Raw genomic sequence first — 24470 nt, 5'->3', positions numbered from 1 at the left:
ATATGTCAAGAGGACAAATAACACATTTTCTGTTCAAATTGCCAACCCGCCACAGTGGCGTGTGTGTTGATCAAATTCACCCGCCACTTCAAATATTTACCCGCATTTGGCGGGTGGCGGGTGCTAATTTCCACCCCTGATCGTGGCAATATTTTAGTTTTTTCTTAAAGACTCTGAATTTGTAATAAAATGCCACATTTTTGCTTATGAGTTAAAAAAACGGTTTTAAACTTTTTAGTTTTATGACAGAATATTCTTTAGCTTTTCCAACACACTTAAAAAATTACCCCGGACAGTGTTTGTCTTTATTTGTTTGCTTGTTTATATATGCAGAGTTCATGATTAAATGCTCATGTCATTTTTATTTCCTTGATTTAACCAGATTTAAAACCCCAATGAGATCAAAATCTCACCTTCAGAGGGAGATCTGGACAAAAAGTCTACAGCACACGATCTAAAATGCTTTCATTTATTTAGAAACTCACTAATAATCTAAATTAATGGTCTCTTAGCAAACCAGTTGCGTTGCCACATTTAACAACTTCAAGAACTTTATTGTATTGAAAACTGTGCAGGAGATTGTTAAATTAGACTGAATCTTTGTGCTAATTGGGGACTAAAAGTGCAATAAAATTACTCCTGGAATGTCCAGAATGCTCTCCAAATTGTGACTGATCAACATTTTATACCCATGTTGAATCATCATGGCCTCCGACAGAATGTTTTATAAACAAACTAAAATAGTTTATTCATAAAGCACAGATTCACATCAGGGGACTACACAAAATCTCAGGACAATATACAAAAAATCATAAATTTGATGCAATCCAGGAGGTCCGAAACAAATCTAAATTCACACGATCAGTTCAGTCCAGTTCAATCAGATTCAGTTCGTTTCAAAATACAAATGAGTAAAAGTCGTCTGTTTAAGGAAACCAGAAGATGGTGTTGAATCTTCTCTTCAATCCCACATCCCGATCAAATCTCACGAAGATGTCGTTAGGACAACTCTTCTAAAGCATTTAAGAAGAGATGTTCGCTGACGGTGGAAACAAACGACACAGAAAGACGTAGATGTGCTCCGTTTGTCCTCCAGCAGCCTCAGCCTATAGCAGCATCACTAACTCGAGCCGACCCTAACTATAGGAGTCATCACCAAAGAAAGTTTTAAACCCTTGTCTTAAAAGTGGACGCAAACAGAAACTGGAGGGTGGTTCCATAAGAGAGGAGCCTGATGACAGAAACTGTAGGAACCACAAGTAAACCTGCAGCCTGAGAGCCAAGTTCTCTGTTAGGAAAATCTGGGACAATGAGATCTTTAACATAAGATGGGTATTAAAAACAAAATAGAAGATATGTGATTTCTCTAACTGTAATTCTTGAAGACATTTCATAGAACTGCAGTGTTTCGTACAGATTTGGAAGGAACCTGTTAAATCTGGCTGTGATTTGGTGTGCAGTAAGTAAAACTACACATAGAAAAAGCAAAAAGCCAGTGAACAGTTCACCTGTAAGACTGGGAATCAATAATAAACAGTGAGAAGCTTTTTATTTCCTCAAGTCTGCATCATTTTTTCCTCATTTCTTTGTATGCGTGTTGAAACTCCACATTAAACCAAGGAGAGCTTTTCCTCAGGTCAAAACATCTTTGTTTTCCCTGACGTATGTTTATGACGCAGAGGAGAGAGAGTGTGTGTGTGTATATCAACCCCCTCGCGCGCGTCTTTATGCATCCTAATGTTTCTGAATTTATCTCCTCCCACAGCAAATTGGCAGGTGTGTCTCGTCTGCCAAATCGGTGAATGTAAGACACATTCACCGACTGTGTTATTGCTGCAGACATTTTTTTTTCTTTCTCTAATGAGCGCCATCTGCGCACATCCTGCTTCAAACCGAAGACTGCCTCGTGTGTGTGCGTGTACATGTGTTGGTATTTCCTCTGTTTGTTATCGTTTCCAACGTTTTCCCGCTCACCTGTTCGTCTCCTACAGGCTACCCAGGAGCTTATCCTGCCACAGCTCCCACCTACACTCCCAACCTCTACCAAACAGGCAGTCCTGGGTATCCACCAGGTGAGCTCTCACTCACACTGACACACACACCCCCTGTCTTTAAAAAGGAAAGGAAAGCTGAAAATAATCCTTTTGAACCAGCGGACTGAAAAGGCTCCATTTTAGTTTGGTCACGAGTGGTTTCATTGAGAAATCCTCCTTTTTTCCGTTGCTGTTACGTTATAGAGATGTTTTTTAAATTTATTTACACTTAGCTGAACCGATATGGTTAGAAATGTATAAAATTCAAACAGGTTAGATCATAACTAAAGATTCAGATTCATGTTTCCATGTTCACTCTGGGAAAATCTGCATTATGAACTGAGCGTCACAATTTATTGACCAAATAGCTGGAAATGCAAATGCATTTTTGTTCAAACTTAATTATGACAAAAACATGCTGTTTAAAAAAAATAAAATAAAATACAGATGTAGTGGACTATTTATGAGGGGTTTTTGTTTGTTTATTTTTTAATGGCCAGTGCTAATCTAAGGAAATCAAGGCAACTGATGATCGATTTATGAAGCTGATTTGTTTGTTTTTGGACCATACACATTTAATAGTCATACACATTTAATTTGACTTAAGGTGGAATGGGTGAGGGATATTATTGCCTGTGGTTTAGTCATTTACCCTTGGGCTCAGATCTCCAATTTATTGAAGACGCTTCTAAGCAAAATAATATTTTCTTCCTAAAAGCAACATTTCTTGTGTAATAAACTAAATATATAAAGTTAAAAACTGCCAGTTTTCTTAGTAAATACAACATTGTTCTTTCAAACCTTATCATAACTTTCTGATTATGATTGATGCTTTCTTTATGCTTCGTTGGTGTTGCTTTTTTTAAAAAAAAAACATCTTGTGCCTTAAACAGCAGTGTAACAGCATTTTGTTGCTCACAGATGTGCCTGCCTTTAATTGGCTTAATAAGCTCTGTCTTGACCAATCAATACATCTGCTTAAAATCTGCTTTTCCTAATTTTTCTGGGAACACTTTAGAAGTCGGATTTCAGTCCGTGGAAAAGCAAAACCTAATTATCAATGTTAACTTTTGGCCCAAAGTTAATAACTTGTATCTGTGGATGATGGAAATAATCAGAAACTGAAAGCAGAACGTTGTTAAAATGGTCAGAATCCAAAAAACCTTTAATAGCTAGAACACAACTATGCTGTAGAATTATTGTAAAACAGATAAAATGTAGTTTGTTTAGGTAAAGACTGGCCCAAGATCTGATTTTGTTTGATTAAAATCCATGTTCAAATTTTAATATGTTACCAAGAAGGATCCATTACTGCAGTCGGTCCGTATCACGCGATGCATCGAGTTTCTCCATCTGTAATGCATACTTAACCTTAAAGCAAATATAGTTTCCCTACATATTTAATAAGCGCCGGGGCCCACGTGTGGTTTCCCGTTTGTAGTAAATCAAACATCGCCGTTTAAAATCAAAGCATCATTACAGCCGCGGCGCAGTTAGAAGGTAGCCTACCGCTCCGAGGCAATGTGGAGTAAACGCTGCTCTCAGCCTGGAGGCATTAATGGGGGGAGGAGGAGGAGGAGGAGGAAGAGTGGGAAGGTAGCCAGGAGCAGCTGTCAGCGGCTGCACGGCAGCAGATACATTTCTGCCGGGGTTCACTGTCTGCTCCCCAAAGCAGATGGGGGTACAGATGGACTTTTTTATCACATTATATGATGCTGCTATGAGGGGAAAAAATAAAAATAATAATGTCCGTCACAGTGCGAATGCCAGTTTCTCTGATTCGTTTGAAAGGCAATGAATAATGTAACATTAAAATAAAAGATCCTCGCTGAATATTGAGTAACTATTACTTGGATTATCAGCGCTGAATCTACTGTGCAAAAAGATTTGATTATTTCAGCCTGGAGACATGATGTAAGTTTCATTATTTTTTTAAATAAAATATCATAAATATTAAACATAAAGTCTATCAAAGAGTTGATAAATGCGTCGAGATTAAATGTCAATAGCAGAGGAAAGTGAGGCTGCTCCGGCTGCTTCCTGTTCTCCGGAGTTTGGTTTATGCTACAAAAGCAAGGAGGGGTTTTAGATTTTTATCTACGCCTCTCCTGACGCTGCGTCTTCTCATCCTCACCCCGAGTTTCGTTTTTTTCTCTTTTAAAACTAACAAAATCTCAGATGCACCGAGGCGAAGCTTGCCCTGCTTTGTTCCACCAGAAACCTGAACCTCTTTGTTCAGCCCCGTGTTGTTGTTTGATTGCAAGTTTCTCTCTCTCTCCACCCCCTCCCTGTGCTTTTCACAGGGCTTAATATATTGTGACATTAAAACGACTGTTTCTTTTATTCGAGACGGGGGAGAAAAAAAAAACAAAAATGAATCTCCAGACGAGCCCAGTTGTGGTCTGATTAGAAACGTGATTTGGTCGTTATTCTCCAAGACCACTGACAAACTGTTCTCTATCAGCGGGGCTTTTGTGCAATTGTCACCACCATTGTTCCTTTTAATGCCCCCTGCATGCGTGCTGAAAGGGAAGAGCGGCTGTGGAAGCGTGTGTGTGTGTGTGCGCGCGCGCGCACGCATGCTCAAACATACGAGCGCAGGCAGACTTTTCGCCACGGAGCAGCTCCCAGCATCTCTTTGTTCCCCCTTGTCCTTGTGGGAGAGAAAGGCTTTCATAAGCTCGGCAGCAAGCTAGCTTGTAGCACGTTTGACCTTCAGGCTCCTCCAGGTGGATGCTCAGAGGTACTGCACCCCAAGAGAGACAAAATAAAAAAAAAAGCATGAAAGCTGTTGCCGTTTGAGCAGGGGGTGGGGGGGGATGCCATCACTGTCCTCCAGCCGCCCGCTTCCCAACAGCGATGCGCTCTCAGCTCGACGTGGATTCTGTGTGAAATGGTATATTTACCCCCCGCTGTGATTCTCCAGCCTTTACTTTAATCTGTGATTAATTAAGATCCGTTGAAGCTGCTTACACAGCTCCTTTCTCTGTTCTCTCTACAGTACAAGAAAGCTGCGATCAAAGCTCCTGAATTAAACCTGCTGAAGGAGACTTGTTTTTGCTTTTTTACCTAAATATGCTGGGCTTTGTTTTTGAAATTGAAATCCCCTTTAAACGGAGCCCCAGTCCCCATCTGGTGGACTTTACAGGAAATGCAATCAATAAAAATACAGAGTAGGACTACAGTATGTGTTTAATTGACTTTACTTTACTTTATACAGTAAGAGCAGGATTATAGTTTTTGCTTTTTTTTATAAAGACTGGTAGCTCAGAACTCTTATTTCAGGCACGATGGACGGATGGTCAGAGCATTCTCGGTAACAGGAAGTCACTTGACTCCCTTTGATTGGAAGAAAGGACCCACGCGCAGTGACATCCGACAGATAGCGATCGCCTGACGCTGCAGTTCCGTTCAGAGGCTCACCTGAAGCTCGGCTGTTTCACTTCATCTTTATTGCTCTTATCAGCGTCGTTTGAAGACGCAGCGCGTCAGGAGGATGCTCCTTCCTGCCCCGCAGCAAACAAATGCCTTTCAGCTGAGGAGAAGCGTATACAAATCAAACGGTTGTGTAGTGGATTATTCAACAAACAACTCCTCAAATTAGCCTACATTTTTTGTCCTGTTTTTGTTTGTTTTTTTGCCCAAAAGACAAACTTAGTTGTTCGACTGAAATGTAACTAAAAGAATCTTGTTTGCTTTCTCTTTTCTTGTTGTTATTTTTAGGATATACCCCAGCAGGAACCCCGTACAAAGTGCCCCCCACTCAGTCAAATGGAGCACCTCCTCCCTACACCCCCACCCCCACCCCCTACCCCACAGCTATGTACCCCATCCGCAGTGCCTACCCTCAGCAGAACATTTACGCACAGGTAAGACGGTCCAAAACGAGCTGAAAGGGGACACAAAGTTCTCGTTCCTCCCTCCTCGCTGTAAACAATTTACCGAAGCAGTTTGAACAAAGTGACACCAAATGGTCCACAATCTGTGCAACACTTTGAGCAGAAGAAGTCTTCCAGTTTTCTAAAATTCTTGTTAGCAGGGAAATGGAGCGTCCATTTGTTTTTGTCTCCTTTCAGATGGCGTCTGATTTGTAGAATGTCTCTCTTTTTTTTTTTAGCATGAGTCTGTGGATGGCAGCAATGAAAACAGGCTTGTCTCATAAGATTAAAGAAATGAGTCTGTTATGGTTCTTCATGTATTTAAGCTCAGATGTGTGATGGGCAGACAGGCTCAAAGCAATTCCCTAAAGCTCGATTTCATTCCTTCTTAGTAAATCCAACTCCTTCCAGTTTGTAGGTGCAGACAAAAGACGCACATTTTGTTCTGTCGTGGTTCAGTGACAAAATGCACGTCTTCAAAGTGTTGTGCAGTTTGTCGATTTAAAAAAACATCCTTCCCCCTGAGGCTTTTAAAATAAATAAATACAGGGTTCATAGTATGTTTTCCAAGTCTGGATATGTGTAAATAAAAAAGAAACTAAAGTTTGTCCCAAGACTTAATTTCTTCTCCCGTTTAGTGAAAGATAAAAAGTGTTTTTGAAAGATATTAAGCTTTTTTTTTACATTAAGAACAGAAAAGCTGAGTATTCCTCGAAGGAACCCCTGCTGCCTTTTAAAGCTAAGAGCATCTTCTCTTGGAAAATGATGGCGTTCCAGCTGTTTTGGTTGAACCTTAAAAATCTGCGTGATGACGTCTGGCATCGTGCCACCTAACGTGAGTCTCAGCTCCCACCACGTCAGCCGTTACCTCGGCCTCTATAAATCTGACCTAGTTACAGAAGTGCTGTGTCGTTTGCGAACAGTTCACGCCGTGCGTGTGCAGAAAATGGGTGTTCTTGGACATCAAAAATTTGGTGCAAAACTGCCGGAGAAATGGGAAGAACAAAGTCTAGAAAACCCTGGAAAACGTGTAAATAAACGACGCCCTTTCCCGTGTGTTTTTGTTTTTTTTCTCTCCTGGCAGGGAGCGTATTACACCCAGCCAGTCTACGCAGCTCAGCCTCATGTGATCCATCACACCACCGTGGTGCAGCCCAACAGCATCCCCTCCACGGCCCTCTACCCCACCCCGGTCCCCGTCCCCGCACCTCGCAACAACGGCATGCCTACCATGGGGATGGTAGCCGGGACAACCATGGCCATGAGCGCAGGTACGACCGACATTTAGCCCACGTTTCGTGCGTTTCGGATCTGACGAAACATCGAGTCTTGTTACGTGGCTCAACGTAACCATAACTGGCCTCCCGTTGCTGTTGTTGCATAGGGACCCTGCTGACGACACCCCAGCACCCCCCGATCGGAGCACACCCAGTTACTGTGCCAACCTACAGGCCCCAGGGGACGCCTGGTTACAGCTACGTACCACCTCACTGGTAGAGCCCGCCCATCATGTGAGTGTGACCTGGAAAACGCCTTCGTCTTCTCCCATCCGTCTGTTCCTCCCTCTTTCCGCTCCTCTGTTGTCGCTGTGAAGCCTCACGTTCCTCGCCCCCCCTCACTCCCCTCCGCTCGGAGGCGTTTTTAAACCCGTTCCCCGTGTTTGCTCTTCTTTCAGATCTGGAGTCCACCATCGTATGCAACCTGCTCAAATGTTACACGAGCTCCCACCGGTAACCAAGGGAACTCGGCACCTGTCTGCAAGAACAAAACTAAAGTGCAACAGCCACTTTACTATTATTATTAAGCAACATTCTCTAATGTTTTTTGTTTTTTTTTTTACAAAAGCTGCTTTGTTTTTTTTTTTCTTTGATTTTAATTTCTCTGTCTATTTGCCAACCAGTCATTACCTTTTTTTTATTTTGTATGATTGTTTAGTTTGATTCTTCTTCTTTTTTTTTGTTTTGTGTTGCCACGTCTGTCATTGGAACTCCAGAAGGACTCTCGACCAATCGCAGGTGTCGGTCGCTCCTGTTTCTGTGTTGTCGGTGTGTGTGTGGTCCCGCCTGCTGCTGCGGATGATGATGATCAGCTGGCTGGAAAAAAAAAAACAAAAAAATATCGGGCACTTAACTCTTCATCATCATCATCGTTTCCATCGGTCACTACGACGACTATTGACTAATGCTGCCAAATTTTCTAACAACTAGATGTCAGCACAGGGTTTTAACATCACTGGGCTCTTCGTTTGTAAAGTTTCTTAATAGTTTCCTGATATTGCACCAGTTTTTTTTTTTTCCTTTCCTTCGTTCGTCCTCATCCTTTTCTGCCTGGTTTGCTCCGCTTTCCGTTCGACCTCAGTCGTCTTCCAACGCGTAGCTTCGTGTCCGACAGTCCGTCGTCTCTTTTTGTCGCCTCTCCGCGTGAAGCGTCAGTCGGTGCTGTGAGCACTGGCCGAGCACGACGCGTCGCGCTGCGCGTCTTACTCTGTCCGCGTTACCGTTGTACCAAGTACACGCTCAAGAAAAAAGGATTCAAACACTTCAAGCTACATACTATGCAGCCTGGTATGTCGTGATACTGTTGAAATCTTAGCTAGAGAGCTTTTTTTATTTTATTTTTTATTTTAATGTGGATATGGTGAGTTTAAAACATGGGGCGGGGGAGGAAAAAAAAACAAAACAAAACCACAGAGTCACAGCATGAGGGGTCGTTCACACTTTGACACACACACACACACACAGGAGCTCCTGTGACTTACAGGAAAACACACGTTCACTTAGTGGCACTTACTGTACACAACCTCCAGTTGTAAAAGAGCAAACACAACCGTGGATTTCTGTGTGTGTGTGTGTGTGTGAGGGGTGAACACAGCCAGCAGAGGCGTTTTTAAAGGGATTCTGTAGGAGAGAGGAGGGCCAGGAAGGGAGGAGGACATGACACACTCAGTCGTTTTATTTTTAAGGTACAAGACTTCAGCGAGGAGCCACACAGACGGCTGATTTCGTGTCGTGCTTTGCTTTTATTGTTATTTACAATAGCTGGCGGTTGTGTGATCCCCTCCTTCCTTTACTCGGGCGAGGACTAATAACACGAGACTTCAGGTCATAAAGAACCAATTAAATAAATGTGCACTCAGCTGTTCTGTTAAATATATCTGGTTTATGCTACTTTAACAATAACACTACATACAAACTGTGGGCGTGTGTCAGAAAGTACACCTCTCGGGGCGGAAGCGACGGAGCACAGGAGCTGCCGTTTGAGGTCGAGGCGTGCTTCGTTGCGTCGGGGATCATCCGGCGAGCCAAATTAGCCGAATTATTGGTCCTCCCGTAGAGTGGATTTGGGCGTCGTACGGTGGATTGGCGGTGGGTATTTAAAGGGATACTTCAGCGCTTTCGAAGTGGGATTTTGTGGAACATATAGTATCTTACCTGTTGTAGGTAAAGCTCTTTGAACGACCTCCCTTTAGAGAAGTAATTATTTACCAGACCGGTGAGCTAACGGCTAATCTGAAGACCAAAGTGGACTACATCGCTGTTAAGTTTGGATTGCTTTTATTATTTACATCGAAATCTGTGGTTATTTGTAAGCTCACATAGCAGCAGCAGTCAGCTGTAGCACTTCAGGCGGACTGTTGTAACATTTCTGCCAGAATAACCAAAACTGGCGTCAACATAAAGGTTTATGAAAATTGCGAGAACTGCTTTAAAACTTTTTTTTTTTCTAGATTTGGAGCCGTTTTAAGACGGCGGCAGTCCACTCTGGTCTTCGGTTTGCTCAGACTAGCCTTTAGCTCATCAGTCCAGTAAGAATCAAACAGCTCCTGCAGACCAAGGTCGTTCAAAGACAACGAGCAAAGCATTATTTGTTCCCAGCCGTTCCAACCCTCACTTCAAAAGATCCGAACCATCCCTTTAGGCGAGGCCCGAGGCGTCTTATTTTTTTCAGGCGTCACACCAAGACTCACATCAGACCTGTGTAATCTGTAAAAAACAGAGAAAAAGACAAAAAACAACAAAAACAGCATTTACTTTGCGGGTATGTGGAAGAAGTGGTTTGATTATTGCAATAAAAAAGGAGGGAACGCCTCCAGCTCTTAGCGTACAGTGAATATTCTATCCGCATTTTGAGTCTTTTTCTTTTTTTTAAAAACAATAAAACAAACCGCTTATTGTTGTAAGATCAGATAACGGAGTCGAGGCCGTGTCGCGGAGCCTTCCTTCAATAATTCTTACAGCTACTGCTAAGACCTTAAAGACATCAGACGTTTGGGGTATTGGTTAACATTGTGAGAGGATATTGCACAATATAAGATAAAGAAAGAGGAGAAAAAAACAAATAAAACTTGACTATACTACTATAATTTAATGCTAAGTAACAGGTACTTAGGCTTTGTAGTGCAAAGTGGAGGAAGAAGCAATTTATATGATTAAAAAATAAACCAATAAGGTCGAGTGTTTGAGGTATTCTTAGTCCAGATGTTTGTACACTAGTAGGTTAATTCAAGCAGATATCGCATAATGCCGCTGTCGGAGGAAAACCACGTGTATTTCAGCCCTAGTAGATAAAATAATGTATTTTATATGATAGCAAGCGAAGGTTATTGGCATGAAACTTTCCAGCCGTTTCAGGATTCTGTACATTAGAAAATTACCGCTTTAAATTGACCGTAAAAATGGATTTTTCTCGCGACAACAGTGGCGTTACTTTCCATTAGGATTATTATTTAACCGACCGCTACTTTTTTTTTTTTTTTTTGTCAGTATTTCTGGTTAAAAACAGTTCGGTTCCTTTTTTTTTCTCCCTTTTGGTCAATTGAACATACAGTAATTTGGTATGCATAAATATTCAGGTGTCTTTCACTATAGCATTGGATTTCTAGGTTTTAAAAAACAAAAAACAACAAAAAAAATAATAATACATGCAGTATATTTAAACAAGTGGTACAGTAATGTATTTCTAGCTAAGCATGGTTGCATCAATGTGGCAGCTACTGTTTGTGCTTTTTAATATTCTTGGTTTATTTTTTGTTTTTGAACCTCCTGTTGCACCTCTGTCCTCTACATATCTGTCACTGCGAGGGGAGGAGCTCAGAGTCTGTAAATAATGTTAGGAATTAAGGAATTGGTGTCCCAGATCGGACGCCTGGATTTCGGGATTTACAGACGCTGAGGGGAAGTAGAGGAGAGGAAGCCGAAGCAGACTTTTTTTTTTTTTTTTTTTTTTTACCCCCTCCGGTCTGTTTCTGTTCCCGTCTTGGTGGGGAAACTCCCAGCCTCCATCCCACCATCCCACCCCCTTTCCTCTTTATTTTATTTTATTTTTTTGTTTTGTTTTGTTTCTCCTTTCATTTTCTGTGCCATATTTTTACCAGTCGTCGTTTAGTAAAAACTATTAGTTCCTCCTCCTAAATAACTGGTGAGCTTGTTCCGTCTTGCTTGTTGTGAAATCTGTGTTTTCCTGTTGCCGTCTTCTTTCTCCCCGTTGTTGAATCTGACTGTATCGATGCCTGTTTTTGTTTTTTTTTTCCCCCCCGACCTGGTGCCCATTTTGCACCTCCAGACATTTAGTCTGATCACATTCTGGGATGCAAAATGAAGTGTCCTCACACTTCTTCGGTCCTGTTTTATTTTTAAAAAATTTTTTAATTGCTTTTCTCTCAGATTATTGTTTTTTGTGCTATGAGTCTGACCTTCTCCACCCTCACCGGTCCATCTGAACAGCAGTCATTAAGTATTATAAGCATTTAAACGTGTGGTAATAATTGGTGGCAATCAACAGCATTTTATGACTTCTTTTATTTTATATTTTATTTTTTGGAAATAGCTCACTGACCCATTTTAAACACTAGATGTCACTAGTGACCAAGTCTAGAAGCGGCATCTCCCGTTTAAGGCTCTGAGCCATTTATAACACAGGATTTGAAAAGATTTGGGTGGCGATCCGAGGCGTTTTTAAAGTAATAATTTGTCATTTTTCGAGGTCTTATTTGTCGTTTCCTGGGCTGCGGACCAACGCTCTTAAACTGTGATCCGGTTTGAAAATCAAGGCTCAGCAGAGAGGCAGTTCACAGACAACAAGTTGTTTTTATTATTCAGGAGGGTTTTAACTCCATTCCTCGCCTCTTTATTTCAATTTGCACTTAAGTTTAAGAAAAGCGCCGGGCGCGTTCAGGGAGGGTCGGTGTGCGAAGTTCGTCTTAATCATGGTTCTTTCAGCTCTTCGCACACCGCTCCGTCCTCTGGATGTGTCCAAACCTGAAGAAAAAACAAAAAAAAATGATCTGAAAGATGGTTACTATTCATCAGATTTTGTTTATTCCAGAGTCACTTAATCCTGAACCCTTTTTCCACTTTGAAAACAGTGAAAACATGACCAGAAACATTTATCACACCTTTTTTTTTTTTTTGCCTTTTCAGTTTCTCAGTAAAAACTACGAAACACTACTATCACAACGATTAGTAGGCTCTTAAATGTCTTTGATGTTCTGCTGCAGCTTTGGTTTTTCTTGTTTGTTATTATTATTATTATTAATTTGAACTCGTCAGAGGTCTGTCCTAGTTTTGATTTGACACTAAATGTGATGCAAAAAGTGGGAAAAAAAACTTACAAAAAAAACACAATTCCTCGTCTTCCAAACAACACGTACTCTCATCCCGGTCGGGATCGAGTATTAGGAACAACCCCCCCTCCCCCCTTCACCCCATCTTTGGAAATCTTCTTTTCTTTTTTTTCTTCCTTTCCCGTTTGGTACCCAGTTTGCACATGCTATGGTATCCCTGTTACCGTACGGTTGTGTTCGAAACTGAAGCCCAACGTCTGTTCAGCGTTGAGAAAAGTGAATCGTTTGTTAGCTATTCGGTCCCGAGTGACGGACCTGCGTCAGGCTTGTGATATGAAGTGTAAATCTGTTTTTATTTGAATTTTTAAGTTGTTTTTTTTTAATGTATTTTTGTTGTTAAAGTTTTTTTCTTTATTCTTTTTTTTTATTATTATTTTTAAAGATCAGTTAGTGATCTTAGTACTATAACTAAGCCAAGTTTGTAATTGTATATTTACTGTAAAATGTAGAACATTGAATAACTATTAAAATTTTCCTATAAAAGGAAGATGGCCTTTTGGGAGTGTTGGGTTTGTTTGTTTTTATGATTTAAATGTCGTCTCAGTCGTGACTCGAGCTTCCACGATGTGCGTCCATATAGAGGTAAAACCAAATGTTTACATACACGGGAAAAAAAACGTTTATTTCTCTTTCAGTCAGAAGGAAAACAACTGAACGGAAACTAAACCGTTCCTGTTTTTGGTCAAGATTCCCCAAAATTATTTCTGTTTGCTAAATGCCCAAACAATTTATTATTTTGATTTTTATTTTAACATCTTGCTTTCCTCAAAGTCACAAGTTTGCATCATTTTCCAGTATTTGGTCGTGTTGCCTTTAAACCGTATGACTCGGGTCAAAGGTTTTCGGTTTCCTTCCACAAGCCTCTCCGCAGTTTGCTGGATTTTTGTCCCGTTCCTCCCGACAGAAGTGGTGGACCTGAGTCCGGTTTGCAGGAATGTTTGTGTGGGATTCGGGTCTGGCCTCGGTGATGGCCGCTCCCAAACACTGACCTCGTTGTCCTCGAGTCACTTCAATCCGGCTGCAGGGTCACTATCCATGTGTCCACGGTTTGATGTTGCTTCAATATTTCCACATTACGCTCTGTCCTCAGGAGGCCATCTATTCTGTGAAGTGCAGCAAAGCACCCCCCCACGGCATGTTGCTGCCGCCCCCATGCTTCACAGTTGGGATGGTGTTCTCAGGCTTTCAGCTTTTTTTTTTTTTTTCTCCAAATGTAACAATGGTCATGATGGTCAAATAGCAAATTTTAGATTCATCAGTCCACAGGACATGTTTCCAAAAATAAACGTCTTTGTCCCTGTGATGATTTTAAGACTAATATGTGGTTTCGTTATTGTAGCTTTGGGAGTCATGGCTCCTTTCTCTGTCCAGCTTCACAAGGTTGTCTGCTTTTGTTCCGGCGGGGGGGGGGGGGGAGCCAGTTCGTCTCAGGAGCGCAGAACCTGTCTCTTCCCTGATCCCATGGATGAACCACACTTCTCTTCCTGATATCTTGACTGATTTCTTTTGATTTTTTTTGTTTCCCCTCGATGTTCGACAACAAAGCAGATTTTGAGGTGTGCCTTACAGCGCATCCACTAGTCGGCCTCCAGTTAACTCGATGCTTCCAGAGCCACGGCTTCTTTAGCTGGGCCTTCCCCCCCGAATTGTTTAGAGTCATATTAGAAACGCCTGATTGGGGCTGTCATCTGGAGGAAACACACTTGTTGTTTCAGCAGCTTTAAATAAATGACGCCCATGGATGATCTGGAAAAACCAGACCCGGGTTGTATAAATATTCCACCTTTCTGCTGCAAGCCCGTTAGTCCTGGGTAAACGTGCACGAGGAGGCTTGCTGAGAAAACAACCCTTAAATTAAAGCTGTAGCATCTTTACAAAGGGTTTGCACTTTATGGCCATCTTAATACAGTAGCTGGAAGTCTTAATAAAGCAAACAAAACCAAAATAAATCATTCCAGGAGCAACAAAACTTAAAAGTTGTATAAATTGTTGAGCTTGCAAATCAAAAGCTTTATTCTTGATTTGTTTGTTGGCTTTGTTTATTTTCTGTCAGACTTTTGTTTTTATTTATTTATTTTGTGTTTGATTTGCAGTGACACGTGAAAGCATGTTGAGGTGGTTAAAAAAATGAAAAAAAAATAAAGAAAAGGCGGAATAAAGTGTAACTGGATAAACAACGGTGTGAATGCTGACTCATTAAACAATTAAAACCTCATAAAAGCGCTCTTATCAGACTTCATGACGCTTACAGCGCATGCGCGTCTCACTTGCCTCGTCGCGCGCTGAAGGAGTCTGACTTCAGGAGGAGGAGGAGTTGCTCTTCAGCAGGTCGGTTCGGGATAAATAAGCGGTTTCTTCAAAGAGTCATAAACCTCGCAGCGAGTCCGGGAAGAAGGAGAAGAAGAAGTAGCACTTTTTAACTCCGTAGAAGAAGAATTGGAGTCTTAACTCATGGCCGAAGCGACTACCTGTGAGTTGTGTGTTTGTTTATGAGTTCGTTTCTTATCAACTTCGCGGTTTGGTGACATTTTTTTAGTTCGCTAAAAGGCGGATTAACTCAAGTTAGACTTTCCTAAACCCGATAATCCTGCTCACGCGCTGAGAAGTGTTGCTAGGTGATCCGCGGAAGGTTATAAACCAGTAAGAGCTGCCCTTTGCTTTATTACACACGAACTAATGCCAAAACAACACATTTGAGTTCATTTTTCCTGTTTTTTTTTAATTAAAGTATGAAGTTTTATATTTTCTTTTGATGACCAGAACTCATTATGCGCCCTCAGAGTGGGTGTTAGCAAGTTGTTGTTTGTCTGTTAGCAAAATATTTCATGACCCAGTGGACAGATTTTAATGAAACTTTCGGGGAGAAGTAATTGAGTGTTCCTCTACGGCTGATTAACTTTTCGAGCCAAGTCGATCCAAGATGGCCGCCACAGCCTGCTGACTTTCAGAGCCGCAGGTACGGCTGTAAATGAGTCAGTTTGACAGGTGTCCATGTGAGATGTGGGGTGGTAGTAGCTGAGACTGGCCTCCAGCACATGCTCTGAGCGCTGACAAGACTCCGCCAGCTGTTTGCCTGCATTCTGCCTTTAACTATTTGCTGTCTGTTAGCAAAATATTCGGCCGGCCACTGGACAGATTTTAGTGAAACTCTGAGAAAGTGACCGCTGGTTGCACGTCTGCAACTGATTGACCTCTGGAGCCAACCTGACTCAAGATGGCCGCCACAGCTAATCAACCTTGGGGAACACAAAACTGGCTATAAATCAGCCAGTATTAGAGATGTTGCACTAAGATTTGGTGTGGTAGTAGCTGAGAGTCATCCCCAAAGCATACTTCAAGTGCTTACTCACTGCACAAGATCTTTCCTGAAAACTTTAGCATTAACTGTCTGGAGTCGACTCTGTCTGTCTGTTAGCAAAATATCTCACAAACCACTGGACAGATTTCAGTGAAATTCCCAGAAGGTAATCACTGGATGTCCATCTACAACTGATTAAATTACAGAGTCAGTCCAAATCAAGATGGCTGCCACAGCCAATCGATATTAGCCAACACGAAAAGGGCTGTAATTCAGTTAATTTGACAGGTGTTGAGCTAAAGCTTGGCGTGGTAGTAGCTGAGAGTCATCCCGAACACGTGCCACGTCTTGTGACCAGACCGTTATATTTTGTGTTTGTCCAAAACCGCTCGAACGTCGTCGTTTCTCAACAGAGGATGATCCGAAAGTCTGGCACGATAGGTGGCGGGCGACATGGATTCCTTTCAATCAATAACATTACTGCCGGTTTCACATCGCTGGGAGAGCAGGCGTCCGCGGCGTTTCGCTGATCTTTGAAAGGAAATAAGGCGGATCAGTTAGCGTTGTTGTGAATCTCTGCAGCCTTCGCGGCCAACTTATCTTCAGCGGCTCAGGCACTCACAGAACACCCTCGTGTTGTTGGTTTGTGTCTTATCGCAGAGCTAAAAAGTCACCTTGAGGGGTTTTTTTTTGTTGTTTTTGCATCTCCAGCAACTCTTACACATCAGAGACTGAAAACAGGAGTCTGGACCAGGCGAGAAAGCGGGAAATGTGTCAAGTTTGCTCTGTCATGGTGGCAGCCCCCACGCCCCCACCTCGCCTGTGGCGGTGCCACACCAAGAACTACTGAAGGAAACGACACAAAAACCTCTGAAGAAGACACTGAGCGCAGAAGGCGTCAAATTTGAGCGGTTTTAGGATTTCTTCACTCCACGTCTGACCACGAGCCATTTCTCCTGCTAGTGGTAGAAACGCTCATTTGTTTTGGTCATATTTACCCAGAAGGCCCTGCACTGTAGTCCACTTCCTGCTTTTGGAGCGGTCTTTGGTCCTCTTGCGTTCACATATGCATTCGAACCGCACCAGAGTTCACTTCAACCGAACCGAGACCGAGGTTTTTAGGTGGACCAGAGTTCACTTTTTTTTGGTCCGCGTCAGAGTTCGATGGTGCGTTCACACCTCCCCAAATGAACCGGACTTTCTAGGCAAACCGAACAAGAGTTGGATTAAAGCGGACTAAACAGGGCTGGTGTGAACACCCCGTTAATCTGTTCTCTTCACCTGTGTGTGTTTATCTGTTAGGGTTTGCAAAGAATCCCACAAACCACCTGACAGATTTCAATGGGTCTCTCAGGGAGTAGCTCGTTTAGCTTTGGAGTCAAGATGGCCACCGCAGCCAGTCAAAAGAAAAATGGCTGTAATTCATACATTTTGGCAGACGTTGAGCTGAAATCTGGTGCACCGGTAACTGAGAGTCATCCTCAGTGGTCTCCAATCCTGCTCCTCGAGGGCCACCATCCTGCAGGTTTTCCTTGTTCCTCTGCTTCTGCTCATTCCTCGTCCTCAGCTCGTTCTTGTTTGATCAGTTTTTAGTGTTCAAGTTAATAACTTCCACAGAACAATGACAGTGTTTTTTTTTAATTGGCGGAAATGCTAATCGAGAGATTAGTTTCTCATGTAATTTTTTTTTTTTTTTTTGATTTGAAGGGCGTGAGTCACCAGCGCCTGGAGAACGGTGTCGTTTTTGATTTCCGGGGGCCGAAATCAGCAGCTGAGGGGGGCTCGCGTCACACGGACAGCACAGCCTTTTGATATTTGTCAAATAAAAAGAGTTTGTTTGCTCCAGATCGAGACAAAAGCATCCAAAACTGAACTGGAGGGCTAAATGCAGCTGTAATTAATTACTTCTGTTGAGCTGGAGTGCTTATTGAAGTGGGAATAATGTTCCTGTGCCTATAAATACGGGGGTCGTTGCGTTTACACGGCAGCCCATATGTTCGCAGTGCCTCCACCGTCTCGTCGTCAGCTGAAGGCGGTGACGTGCCGGGATGGAATGAGGGCTCGGGGGAAGAGTGAGCCTGGCTGACCTTCTGTCAGGAGTGAGCGCCGCAGCGTCCGTCCGGCAGCCATGATGCTTTCAGCGGCAGCCTCCTCGTGTCAACAATCCTCCCCGTCGTCTCCGCCTTCTCCGCGAGCGAGGCGACGTCCTTTGACGCCGAGTCGCCTTCACGGGACCTCCGACGTAAAAATGTTGCCCTCGTCGGCCTCCGTGTGCCTTCTGAAATCCTCCTTCCGAGTTCCTGCGGCGTTGGCGGCAAGCGTCGACACGTTTTTAGTCTGTGTAACGCCGAAAAGGTGACTCAAGTTGGATCCACGCCTTTAACTCTAAAAGCACAACGATTCGGCTCCGCCTGTGCAGACGTCTGTGCTTCCTTAACAACCGGACGTCTCATCCGAGCGAGGGAAGGAGGATTTCCTCCAGTGTGTGTGTGTGTGCGTGTGTGTGTGAGGTGCTGGCAGATGTCTCTCCTGGGTCAAACAGCAGCTCTGTCGTTGTCTCCTGCGGCGAGCAGCGTGCTCCTGCTGGAACCTCAGGCCTCCTCATCGTCACCCTTGTGGCTATTTACAGAGCGGCTGATTGGGTTGATATGTCTGCTGTTATGGCCCCCCACCCCCCTACGAGCTCACGATGTTATCAGCGTATGTGCTTCCTGTTCAGATTGGACGCTCGGGCGATAGCAGCGAAGAACGCCAAACTTCTTCTCGCTGTTTATTGCGCGTCCACCCTCTCGGGCGTGACGCGCAGGATTCTTTTTCTTCCGTGTCGACGTGTTTTGTTTTGTTTGTTTGTTTTGTTTTGTTCAGATTAGCTACAGGCGCATCATGGAGGAGAGAGGGAGAGTACAGCACGTCAGCGCGCAAAAGTGTTTGATAAGGGCGGCCAAGGTCGGCAGAGGCCAGTGACAGGAAGGTCATCAGAGCCGAACGACGTCCTGTTTGCCCGGATGAACTGTTCGCTTTCCTTTCTCTGTTCATTTACTCGGTCTGCTCGGGGAAATTAACATCGTCCCTGAGCGCGGCGTCATTACACAGGAGCATGTTTCTGCCAGTTTCCTGGACTTTTAGATAAGATCCTGACTGCGTGGAGACTGTCTGAGGGCGGTCAGAGAGACTGAGAGAGGCTAAAACTGACGGAGGAATCAGGTTATTGTGTCTGTTTGCTCGTTTGACTACATGGTATTTAAGATCTAGTATTGCAGTTGTGCTGGCAGCTGTTTGATATTAAATATCTTTATCCATGTACCTTATTTTCCGGACTATAAGGCGCACCTAAAAGCCTTCAGTTTTCTCCAAAAAACAACAGCGCGCTTTATAATCCAGAGCGCCTTATATATGTAAGAAGTCGTAATGCTTTAGTCCGACTTTGGTGAACTACAAAGCTGTGCCGATTGCGTCATTAAGGCTCAGTTGTAGTCCCGCAGGGCTCCGTGGACCTGAGCAAGCGATGGAGGCGTTTATATTTGGCGCTTACATGAATGCAGTATTCTCCAAAAAGACGGGGCTGTTTGTTTCGCCTAATTCGCCTTATAGTCCGGTGCGCCTCATATATGACACAAGTTCGAACATGGACCATTCACTGACAGTGCGTCTTGTAATCCAGTGCGCCCTATAGTGCGGAAAATACGGTAGATGTGGTGAAGACGATCTGAAGATTGAACACCATCAGAACGCTGAAGAAAGGGGATCTGAGGGACTTTGAATGTGACGGGGTTGTTGGTGCCAGACGGGCTGGTCTGTGTATTTCTGAGTATTACACACAAACATCTCTAGGGTTTAAAGAGAATGATCCAAAAAGGAGAAAATATCCAGTGAGCGGCATTTGGGTGGAAAAAAGAAAGAGCTTTGTTAATGTCAGAGGTCAGAGGAGAAAAGACAGACGGGTTCAAGACGATAGAAAGGCAACAGCAGCTCAAATAACCACTTATTCCAAACAAAGATCTGCAGAATATCTCTGAGCACAACACGTCCAACCTACAGCAGCAGAAGAACACACTGGGAGCCTCTCCTGTCAGCTAAGAACAGGAAACCGAGCTAACAGAGAGGTGAGCACAGGCTCAATAAATTCGACATTAAGAGACTGACAAACATTTCCTGGTCCAATCCAGCACCTTTGGAATGTGGTGGAACAGGAGTTCCACATCATGGACGGGCTGCTGATGAATCCGCAGCTGCTGTGCAACAATGCTGTGCAACAATAGAGACCAGAGTCTCTGAGGAATGGTTCCTACATCTTTCTAAATCTTTGACACGGAGAATTAATGCAGTCCTGAAGGCAGGGGGAGGGGGGGGTCCAGCCTGCTCCCTAAAGCAGCCGCTGAGTTCACGTAGCCGACCGAAGAAATAAGCAAAAATGGATTTCTGCCAACTTAAAACAGCTCCAACCTCAAATATTTAAAAAGCGGTTCATAGAAATGCTGTTTTAGAAGCATTTACATTTATATTAAACATTTATTTACAGCTCAATTTATTGTAGCTAATTTTTTTGACCCTTTTGAAACATAATCCCTGCCACACAGGAGCGTGGCTTTGTGGCTCCTCACAGGAGCAAGCCGAGAACCAGCACTCGGAGGCGTTTCAGAACATGGCTCAGAAATGCCGTCCATGGTTCGTGGGTGACATCTGCGGCCCGGTGCCGTACAGGCCTTACCCGTCCTGTTTCAGGTAAAGCACTTGCTGCAGGACTGAACATGTCCCGTGGATCTGAGTTCGATGGAAGGTGGGCTGAATCACAGCTTCTGCCCGTCCTGTTGGGAGTTTCTGCAGCGCTGATCGTTCTTCTACTTCTCCTCTACTTGTTCGATTTGTGTACTCGTGGTACTTTGAATGTTACGTGTACTGGAGCGTGTACTATGTTAGTACTTGTACGGTGATATTTAAGCAGCTCACAAACCGGGCCCACTTAATCAGACGTAGAGGTCAGCGTGAAGTGGAGAAATCGACCCTGCGAGCTGAAAAATGACTAATTACACCTGAAATGTTTTTCCTGCTCTTTAAAACTTCAGACGGTGTGAATACGGCGGCCTGAAACCGCCTTGAAACAAAGCCAGGGTTGCAACAGATGTCGCGAGCGAAACGTGTAGAGACACTTTCCAATTTCCAAAAACTACAAAAAAAAAAAAAAAAAACCCCCAGGCTCATCAGCTCATCATAAAACGGGAAGATGATCCCTTCGCTTACGTCCGTGGTGAAACATTAGGCGTACCACATGTCGGGCAAGGATGACGAGGAAGGTTTTTATTGCTGTGGAGAAATGTGTGCTTTGAAATGACTCCATCGAATCCAAAGCTGTTTTTTTTTTACATTTTGAAATTATATTCCACAGTGTTTTGAAACATTTCTTCATTTGTGGTTACCTTTGGCTTATTGTCCGCCAAATAATGACCGAACATGATTATTATTTGTCAGATTTTACCGGTAGCTGTTATTGATATGACTCTGCAGGTTCACAGGAAGCTGTTAGCAAACACACATTCTGCTTAGTTCTCCTCATTCAGTCACAGGGAGGTTATTCTTCCATCACTTGTGTAATTAGATTTGCCAGAATCAAGTTTCGAACATGAATTGCCTGCCCGACTGACGCAAACATGAGTCTGTGCTTCACTTTTGAAGCAAGGGCTCATAAACGCTTGTTTCTTGAGCTTTTTGCAGCAGCTAATGCTAACGCTAGCGTGTACATGAACAGAAACAACAAATGTGGTTTTGGCTTTTGTTTCCCCAGTTTTCTACGTGGACGAAAACAGTTCCATCATAGATTGATGTTTTTTTTATTCCAAGTTTTTTGAGCGTATGTTGCTATGTCCTTCAGCCACCACCAGGAGGAGCTGTGGGGATCGTCTCAGGACGTCCAGAAAGGGTGATTAAAGTTTTACTCTAAGCCTCGGGAGCTCGTCGGTGGGTGCCTGGCGGTCGGGCTTCGATACACAGGCCTTGGCCAGGCCGACACCTCCACGTGGACCCCACCGCCTGCTAGGAGGACCGTCAAGGTCAGGTGCAGGCCTGCGAGAGGTGTGGGGCGGTTTGAAACCCTGGGTGTGCTGATTGCTGGCAACGTACACTAGTGTTTCTGAACGTCGACCAGAAACGCCGCCCACGGTTCGTGGGTGACATCTGCGGCCCGGTGCCGTACAGGCCTTACCCGTCCTGTTTCAGGTGAAGCACTTGCCGCAGGACTGAACATGTCCCGTGGATCTGAGTTCGATGGAAGGTGGGCTGAATCACAGCTTCTGCCCGTCCTGTTGGGAGTTTCTGCAGCGCTGATCGTTCTCGTTGCAGCAGATCTTATCGGCACATCTTACCTTCCTGTAACCAGAACAGAAAAGTCCTGACTTCAACAAACCCCAGCTGCTCATGAGTCAGAACTACTCGGCCATGTTTGGTCTTTAACCTGCTGCATTTGTTGAGCTATCAGTCAGTCCTGGGTGCAGAGTGTAGGGAGAGTCAGAGAGACTGGGGTGGGGGGGTCAAAGCACCTCATATGAGTCGGTGCTTTTCCCCAGCATGCAGCAGAGAGGGGAATTAGCTCAAATGGTAGAGCGCTCGCTTAGCATGCGAGAGGTAGCGGGATCAATGCCCGCATTCTCCAGGAGACCTTTTGTCTATGTCAGAAGACCAGATCACACCCCAGCATGGACAGGGTGACATCAGAGCCTAAACGCAGTCCTACAGGCTGGGGGTCTGACTCTAGCACAACACTCCTCTCAGGAATCTCGCCTGATGCCGCCGTTCCCAAGGTTGTTTTCATTTTGTAGCTTCAAAGATGGAGGAACAAGCAGCCAAAACTGTGTCAGAGCAAAGCTGCAGTTACTTCTACTTCTCCTCTACTTGTTCGATTTGTGTACTCGTGGTACTTTGAATGTTACGTGTACTGGAGCGTGTACTATGTTAGTACTTGTACAGTGATATTTAAGCAGCTCACAAACCGGGGCCACTTAATCAGACGTAGAGGTCAGCGTGAAGTGGAGAAATCGACCCTGCGAGCTGAAAAATGACTAATTGCACCTGAAATGTTTTCCCTCCTCTTTAAAACTTTAGGTGGTGTGAATACGGCGGCCTGAAACCGCCTTGAAACAAAGCCAGGGTTGCGTACGTAACGTGTAGAGACACTTTCCAATTCTCAAAAACTACAAAAGACAGCCAGTGCTGCAGAGAGACCGGGGTGGGGGATGGGTCACAGCGCCACATATGAGACAGCGCTTTTCCCTAGCATGCAGCAGAGAGGGGAATTAGCTCAAATGGTAGAGCGCTCGCTTAGCATGCGAGAGGTAGCGGGATCGATGCCCGCATTCTCCAGGAGACCTTTTGACTCCGGAGCCCTGCAGCACGTAAGGAAGCCCCAGTCAAGATTGTTTTTGTCCCTGGAAGCAGAAACATTGCAGTAAACCTTTCATTCAGACGTCGGGCTCACACACAGACACATATCGGTGTGTGTGTGCAGGTCCGAGCAGCCCTGTTCAAACTGGAAACAGAGCCACATGTTTTAGAAGCAGCCTTTGACCTACGACGTCCCCCAACCCCCGCCCTGTTTCAATGTAACCGCAGCAGCTCGCTCCGTTGGATGCAGCCCCTCGCTGTGGTGTCAGCTCAGGGATCGGTTTCCCTCCCGTCCACGACTTAATTTGAACACAGCCGGGGGGGGGGCTGCTGCCGAAGAACAGGTCGCGTTAGCTTTCTGGAAGACCTCCCCTGCGTGCAGGTTTAGCAACGAGAGGTTTCCGCAGGAAATTGAATTAGGAAATGACAAGGTAATGAGCAGCACCCTTCAGATTTAATACTTCAGTAATAACCTCCACCACACTGCTCAATCTGATCAACGTAAAGCTGGAAACCAGAACCCGTTTCACTGAGCAAACCTCTGAAACGTTGCTACTTTTTCTTCACCAGTCGCTTCTCAGCGAAGAAAGATAGGATCCACAAGTTGTGAGTTTTCAGTTGTTGTTTTTTTTTGGAAATCTTGTTTGATACTCGACAAGATATTGTTTGATAGCATTTTGCTTCAATATTATTTCTTAACTACTTTTTATTTTTTTTTGCGGATATTATGGATAATAATAAACTTCCCAGATAAGAGCCGATGGAGTTAGTTGTTGAATTAACACGAGACAGGTTGTCACGGAGACAAACTTAGACAAAAAACAGTTTTTCCCTTTTCAGCAAATCAGGTTTATCACTAGCAGCCACTAGGTGGCAGCGGCGAGCCCAAACTGAGCCACTTCATCGGGCAGACTTCAGTGGGATTTACTGAATCATTTAGACATCACTTTAGCTGTTTTTTTTTAAGCTTACTGATTTCACAAGACAAAGACATTTAGTCTCTTACAATAACAAAAAACAAACAATCTAATTGCTTTCAACATAATCCCTGAAAAATGACGCCAGCTGCTTTAAACACACCTTTAAATCTTTCCTTCCTTTGCTCGTTGGTTGGAGAGCAGTGAGAAGTTTTATGACGTGCTCGCACATTTTTCTCCTTTCTGCCAAGAAATGATGAACTCACACCTCACTGCTCATGCACCCACTCAAAGGGAGTGGCTTGAAACACACACACACAAGACTGAAAGAACTGAAAGTTGTGAAACAGG

At 43.9% G+C, this 24470-nt stretch overlaps 2 protein-coding genes and 2 non-coding genes across 12 annotated transcripts in view; all 4 read left to right on the top strand.

Moving 5' to 3' along the window:
* Positions 1 to 13027, top strand: part of fam168a (family with sequence similarity 168 member A) — a 31785-nt gene extending 18758 nt beyond the window's left edge. For all 8 annotated transcript variants that reach the window (XM_017431026.2, XM_037980775.1, XM_017431022.2 and 5 more), the window contains 5 exons: positions 1992 to 2072; positions 5757 to 5902; positions 6996 to 7182; positions 7296 to 7422; positions 7587 to 13027. In XM_017431026.2, the coding sequence (XP_017286515.1) occupies positions 1992 to 2072; positions 5757 to 5902; positions 6996 to 7182; positions 7296 to 7408 (527 nt within the window). In that variant the 3' untranslated portion in view covers positions 7409 to 7422; positions 7587 to 13027. The remainder of the gene's footprint in view (positions 1 to 1991; positions 2073 to 5756; positions 5903 to 6995; positions 7183 to 7295; positions 7423 to 7586) is intronic.
* Positions 13028 to 14753: 1726 nt separating this feature from the next.
* LOC108244635 (P2Y purinoceptor 3) overlaps positions 14754 to 24470 on the top strand; it is a 14817-nt gene continuing 5100 nt past the window's right edge. The window contains exon 1 of one of the 2 annotated variants that reach the window (XM_017431000.3): positions 14754 to 15003. The gene's annotated coding sequence lies outside the window, so the exon portion shown is untranslated. Of the gene's footprint in view, positions 15004 to 21010; positions 23634 to 24470 lie in introns of those variants that run through there. The other variant, XM_037980756.1, reaches the window with a different exon arrangement.
* Positions 22402 to 22474, top strand: trnaa-agc. The gene has a single exon. It is a non-coding gene; the product is annotated as a tRNA-Ala (tRNA).
* On the top strand, positions 23109 to 23181 carry trnaa-agc. The gene has a single exon. It is a non-coding gene; the product is annotated as a tRNA-Ala (tRNA).

The sequence above is a fragment of the Kryptolebias marmoratus genome, linkage group LG2, assembly GCF_001649575.2.
Source record: "Kryptolebias marmoratus isolate JLee-2015 linkage group LG2, ASM164957v2, whole genome shotgun sequence".
Classification (NCBI taxonomy): domain Eukaryota; kingdom Metazoa; phylum Chordata; class Actinopteri; order Cyprinodontiformes; family Rivulidae; genus Kryptolebias; species Kryptolebias marmoratus.
The sequence above is the reverse complement of the archived record's forward strand: the minus strand, read 5'-3'. Positions and strand labels throughout refer to the sequence as shown.